We start from the raw sequence: 6,000 nt of genomic DNA, 5'->3' as shown, positions 1-6,000 counted from the left end.
TATTCTAATAGCATCTCCGTAATCTCTACGCCTCGGGACAGCAACTAGCTTCCCTCTCTTTCTCCGACTTGACCTCTGTCTCGGTCGTGGCTAGAGCTTCTGCTCGCCTCTCTCTAGGACTCTACAAGAGCGTGGAGGATTCGGAGATCTACTTTATCAACTATCGACTTCTTTCTCCCCTATCTTGCCTTCTGCTAATACACCACGCCATGCACGTCATATGCGTCACTGCGCACTTCTTACATATCGTCTACACTCCTTCATCCGGCGTTGTAACTGGAGGGGGAGTATGTGGGGACCCTCTCACACACATGTACGTACACTTCGGCTCTCCGTCCTTCTCCAACCATCCGCTAGGCGTCTAACCATGTCACTCGACCTTCTCGCAAGTGCCCGGATTTCATGTTGGTTAATATATAAGGGCGTTTAAGATTGAGCTAGGGTATCCCCACCGATATAGGTGTCTAAGGCAGGGAGCACGTCATCAGCCTTACTGATGAGTCCTGGCGTGCTCCCGGGACGAAACATCAAACAACCTTTTCTCTCTTTTCATGGCATCACTGATAGCCATAAATCACTACTATGCTTATAGTAGAGCCATGTATTCAATTATAAACCAGCCGCAACTTATTTAATAAATACAAAATGAAAAGTTGACACTCTTTGTGCTATTTGTGGCAAGTTTATAATTTTTTACCTGAAAATCTACCTCCAAAAGTATAAATATTCTACTTGTCTTATATGGCTTATAAAATCGACCACATTTACAAAATTACAGTACTTTAGACCTTTTACTATTAACTCATGAAAGCACAGCCCTTTAACCTAATAGTTTCAATAAACAGTTAACTAAAATAAATTATAACTAACAAAATTATTGAATGATGTTGGTCTGTTGTGCGGACGATCTCTATCATTATTTTGTTTTTGCATTGTCGGGTCTCGTTAATCGTTTTTTTTGAACAACTTATTATTGGTTATCAAAAATTGCTGAAAAAACAATATATATAGCCGTTCGATCTGTGTCTGAAATTAGAATTTTGAACATGCAATAATTGTAAAGTGAATATAGTAATGGTCCAAATGAATGTTAATTTTTTGTATCAATTGTTTATTTTCCATACAAATTATAAACATGTTTTTCAAATACTGTACATATACTGAGTTCTATAATATTTTTAAACCTCTAGTTCAATGATATATATATATATATATCATTGTCATTTACTCGTTAAAATCAACTACTTTGATCCTCGTATTGTTTCATGATAATTGTGTGGTATATACAGGTAATTTTGTCGACCTTGTTGGGTTAGCTTTCACTTTTGTAAGTTCCTTATCACGCGGAAAATTTCAGGCTCGATTCTTCGATATGGCAGTTCCAAGGATATGCATTCAATGATACTAACTTTGAAGGAAACAGAAATTTAGATTATTACTGCCAAATTATTTGTTTGCCGTCTAATCAAGTGTTGGATTGTTTTAAACGTCAGCTCATTTCTATATAAACATTATTATATCAAGTTAAAATCACTCACATATCTTTTTATTTTCTGAATTTTCATAGTAAAAAATAGTAAAGGTATATGTATATATATTTTATTTGTTTTCGAACGACAGAGAACGACCGCCGGAACTTTTTTTTTCCATAAAGATTTTTTCCTAAAGATTTTTATGCAAGTATTTACAAAGTTAATTAACAAATTTAAAAACGATGTGGATTGTTTCGTATGGTTTTTTCTGTCTTGTACATGTTTAGAGCTGCTTTTGAATAAACTGTCGCTGCTTGATTTTTATGTCCGTGTTGAGATTTTTATTTGTTTTTTTTTACTGATTTTTTCTGTTTAATATCATCAATATAGAAGCAAGAAAGTACTTTTTATATCTTCACAGAAGACATAGATAGGTACATATATATTTTCATAATCTTTCCTTATAAATGTAAATTCACTTATTTTAAAATCATTAATCTCTAATGTTATTAATTATTTAGCGTCAGTGTTTAAATCATCGAATTTTTATGACGATCACTTTATTTCTTTTTGATCATAATTTTAGTATGATAAAAACACGTTAGCAAAATGAAATATAACGCTATGGATTCATAAGACATTGCATATAATACAAAAATGAATTTTTATTTTTTATTATTATTACACATCTTTTTTTCATGAAAAAATTTACATAGCACGACTCTTAGCCAAGAGATATTAAAAAGATTTTCGCTCTGCAGATTTTGGCATTCAAAACGAACCTTAAGTAACTAAAAAAACTTCGTTCTAAAAAAGAAAAAAAAAAAAAAAAAAAAAAAAACAGAGATCATTCATATAGCGTCGCTAACACTGTGTGCATGCACGGAGTATGTATTCTAAACGCGAGGCCGACATACTTTTTTTTACCAATTTGTGAAAACGGCCAATCGTGTTAATATATAATCTCTCTTCTGTAGTGACGAATCTTGTTTTTTTTTTTTTTTTTCTTTTTTTCATGATACTTATTTTGCTTTTGTTCAGTAGCACCCTGCAATAAAACCAATGGATATATGAAAAATAAAACAATTACTAAAAAATACAGAAGCTGCAAATATTTTCAAATTAAAATTCTTTTTGAATTTTCACACGCTAATGGACGTATAAAATTCTCCCGATTGCATATATATTCAATAGTAATAATAATAATAATAATAATCGCTCAGTATAAATTTTTTTCGTCTCACCCTGAATTAAAAAAAAAAAACAAAAAAATAATAATAAAGACATATTTCTGACTAAAAAGAGAGATCAAAATACATTGCCACTTGTTTCGTAAACATTAATTAAAGTAACAGTACAGTAATTAAATTAACATAGTCTTAAAAGTAAGGTGTATTTTTTTTCTTATGGTTAGTGTTCTTTTTTTTTCTTTTTTTTTCTTCAATGCTTGATAGGCAAGTTCTGTTGCGAAAAAAGATGCTGAGAAAAAGAACGTGGATAAAAAAAAAAAAAAAAAATTTGTGTACATATGTTGGTCGTAAAAAAGAAAAGAGCGATTTAATGTTTTACTTTACTGTCGAATAAAATTTAAGTTCATTTCGAAGAAGAAGTGTCAACTAGAAGTCTTTTCCCAGTTTTGCACTCATTTAAGTACGAAAAGGTTCAATGTACAAAGCAACGGCTTTTTTTCTTGTAACGCAAAAATACAGTCGGTAAAATAGTTGCAAAAGGAAAAGGGCGGGAGGGGAAAAGTAAAGTATGTATAGGTGTATTGTGCAGCACGGTATTGAATATTCTCTTGTAAACGTAATAAAAAGTAAAAACAAATTGTTCGCTAAAGTAAGAAATTCATCGATGTATTAAGAACTATAGAAAATAGAAGGAGCCTTAAAAAGTACAAAGGTGATTATAATAAATACAAACACATCTCCCTAAAAACTAAGCATCGATGCCTAAAAAGTGGGTGGGATCGCACGTAAATTGTTGTGTAGTATGTAGTAGGTAAAATTCGTCTAAACAAAAGAAAATTAAAAACATGCGTGACAAAAAAAATGTAGCTACTTGTCAACCAAAAGCTCCTTTTTTTCTCTCTGACCCGAGATGCACGAGTTCTCTTTTGTACACACAATTGAACGAAGCACGCTTTTTTTGCTGCTCAATATCTTTCTTACAATGATAAAAGCCGTGTAGAAAGTGAAGGCTCCTTTGCCATGTACTGGTTTTCAACTTTGCGATATGTGACGTTGATTGATTGCAAAAAGATAAGAAAGAGCAAAAAGTATTGAGCCATGAGTTTATCTTAAAAAAAAAAAAAAAAAAAAAAAAGAATCCTAAATAAACATTCGCAAATGGCATCTCTTGAGCGTTTTCTCCCTCGATTTGTTTGTTAACTTAAAACATCTTTTATACACAATCATGAGTAACAATGTGAATCGTAATCATTGCCTTAATATTTAACATATACATATAACCCTATGTGTGATATATGTATACACTTGAGTGTTTCTGTGTCTTGTCTCGTTCTTTTCATTTTTCCATGTTTATTTTCAAGTGTAAAATAAAATACTAAAGTCATGTTCACGCCAAGCAGCTCCGAGATTAATTTTGCCGTATCATTTATATTTAATTACTTTATCTTTGATTTTTCTTTTTTTTTTTCCTTTTTACGAAGAAATCTCATTTTTTTTTGCAAAGACAAATAACACAGCACCATATAAAAAGTAGCACGTACAAAAATGGCACAACATGTATTAGATATTTTTTAAAAGACTTTACAACTTCATTTTTTTTATCAAGTCAATTTTAGGCCTCGTTGTTTGACTCTAAAAGCATAAGAGACCTAAAAAGTTGTAACACAATGGAATATGTTCAGCGACCGAGAGAACACCTATTACAGCGTTGTGCCTTTCTTGCGCATTTTACTGTTTCTAAGTTGGCCTGCAATGAGTAAAATGAAAAACACACGCGTCAACTTTACCATTATTATTATTATTATTATTATTATTAATATTTTTTATTGTCAAAGGTTTTCCATACATCTCTGTTTCGATTCGGATAAAGTTGTTTTCACACAAATGATAAATCACGCAAGTAACACTATACTCGCATTTATCTACTGAAGAAAAACCAATTTTCTTTCTTGACTTTTTTTTCTTTTTTTTTTCATTTACAATAGAATCTCGGATCTGCGGATTGGCCGGCACACACTGGTGTAAATACGTGTTTGCGTTACGTGTGCGTGTAAGCATATACCTATATCTCTTTTACTATTTTATTCATTCGCAATATTTATCTTTCTCTCTCTCTTTTTTTTTATTTATTTTTTTATTTATTTTTATTTTTTTATTCTAGCTTCCATTCACGCTGGACAGAAACTGTTTTTAGCCATAAAACAATACAAAAAAAAAAAAAAAAAAAGAAAATTCATATCTCTCTCTTTCTCTCTTTTTCTCCCTGTCTCTTGTAAGTCTCTTTTTCTATAGATTTAGCTAAACACACAACCCTCATGTATCAATTACAATATACGCTTCTTACATATTTATCTTACGTAGTTCGTATATATGCATGCGTGCGCGTGTACGTGATGGGTAAGTGTAAAAATTTTGGCGTGCTTCTAGTGTCAAATACCTCATGTAGCACGTTTATGATGTTCAATGGACCTCGTGTTCTTGATCTATCTTTGTGTCGATGTGTGTGTGTGTGTGTGTGTGTGTGTGGTGTTGTGTTATACAGTAACAGTACAGAGATGACATAAGTGTGTTGTGATAGGCACTGATGGGGGGTGGATGGCTGCACAGCGAGCAGAATAATCTTTATCATCATAATCATCATATAATCATCGTATCATCATCATTATCATCGTATCTTCATCTTCATAATTGTCGTGATCAAGCAGCAGGCTATGGCTCCTGGACGAGTCTGTATATGTGATGCTGGGCACCGTGCTCCGACGTCGAGACCTCGAAGACGTACGCCGTACAGAGCAGCGTCTCCTGCGTGTCTCTGTTCGTCACGACCTGAGAAGAAAAATTAAAAAAAAAACGTTAAATCAGCGATTCGAATTTCATCGATGACAAAGAGAAAGAATTAAAAAATTTGTAATCGTTACAAGGTCCTGTACCTGCAGTATGGTGAAATTTTCGAGTACGCTGTTCATCATGTACTTTTCGGGCAGGTGCTTGAGCTTGTGAATGAAGTTGATCATGTACTCGCACATGGGCGAGCGACTGATGCGATACACGAACCTTCCGTTCTCGAACCTGGCGTACTCCGTCTCGACCTTTTCGACCACCTGCTTGCCGAACGAGCAGACCTTCGTCGAACACGTTATCGTCATGTTCTCGTTGCTCTCGTACCTGTTTAACGAAACAACCCCGCGATCATTATTACACATCTCTACACTGATTATTGGTCCAGTATATCCAGTTGGACCTTACAGTCGGAACCACGAGAATACGGTATAAAATGTCATGATGACTGGAAGGTCGGTAAAGGTAATCAAAGGGACCGAAGTTTAGCCAAACACGTT

General features: G+C 33.4%; 1 protein-coding gene across 1 annotated transcript in view; it reads right to left on the bottom strand.

Moving 5' to 3' along the window:
• Positions 1–2,284: 2,284 nt before the first annotated feature.
• Positions 2,285–6,000, bottom strand: part of scalloped (TEA domain transcription factor 1 homolog scalloped) — a 129,553-nt gene continuing 125,837 nt past the window's right edge. Inside the window, exons 9-10 of the mRNA XM_089596454.1 lie at positions 5,593–5,827; positions 2,285–5,488 (exon numbers count right to left, since the gene is read on the bottom strand). Of these exons, the coding sequence (XP_089452580.1) occupies positions 5,372–5,488; positions 5,593–5,827 (352 nt within the window). The 3' untranslated portion in view covers positions 2,285–5,371. The remainder of the gene's footprint in view (positions 5,489–5,592; positions 5,828–6,000) is intronic.

Source organism: Copidosoma floridanum, unplaced genomic scaffold (assembly GCF_036245765.1).
Source record: "Copidosoma floridanum isolate Cflo_tuat_1 unplaced genomic scaffold, Cflo_Japanese_pri ptg000030l, whole genome shotgun sequence".
NCBI classification, from domain to species: Eukaryota; Metazoa; Arthropoda; class Insecta; order Hymenoptera; family Encyrtidae; genus Copidosoma; species Copidosoma floridanum.
This window is presented reverse-complemented; position numbering and strand designations above follow the sequence as displayed.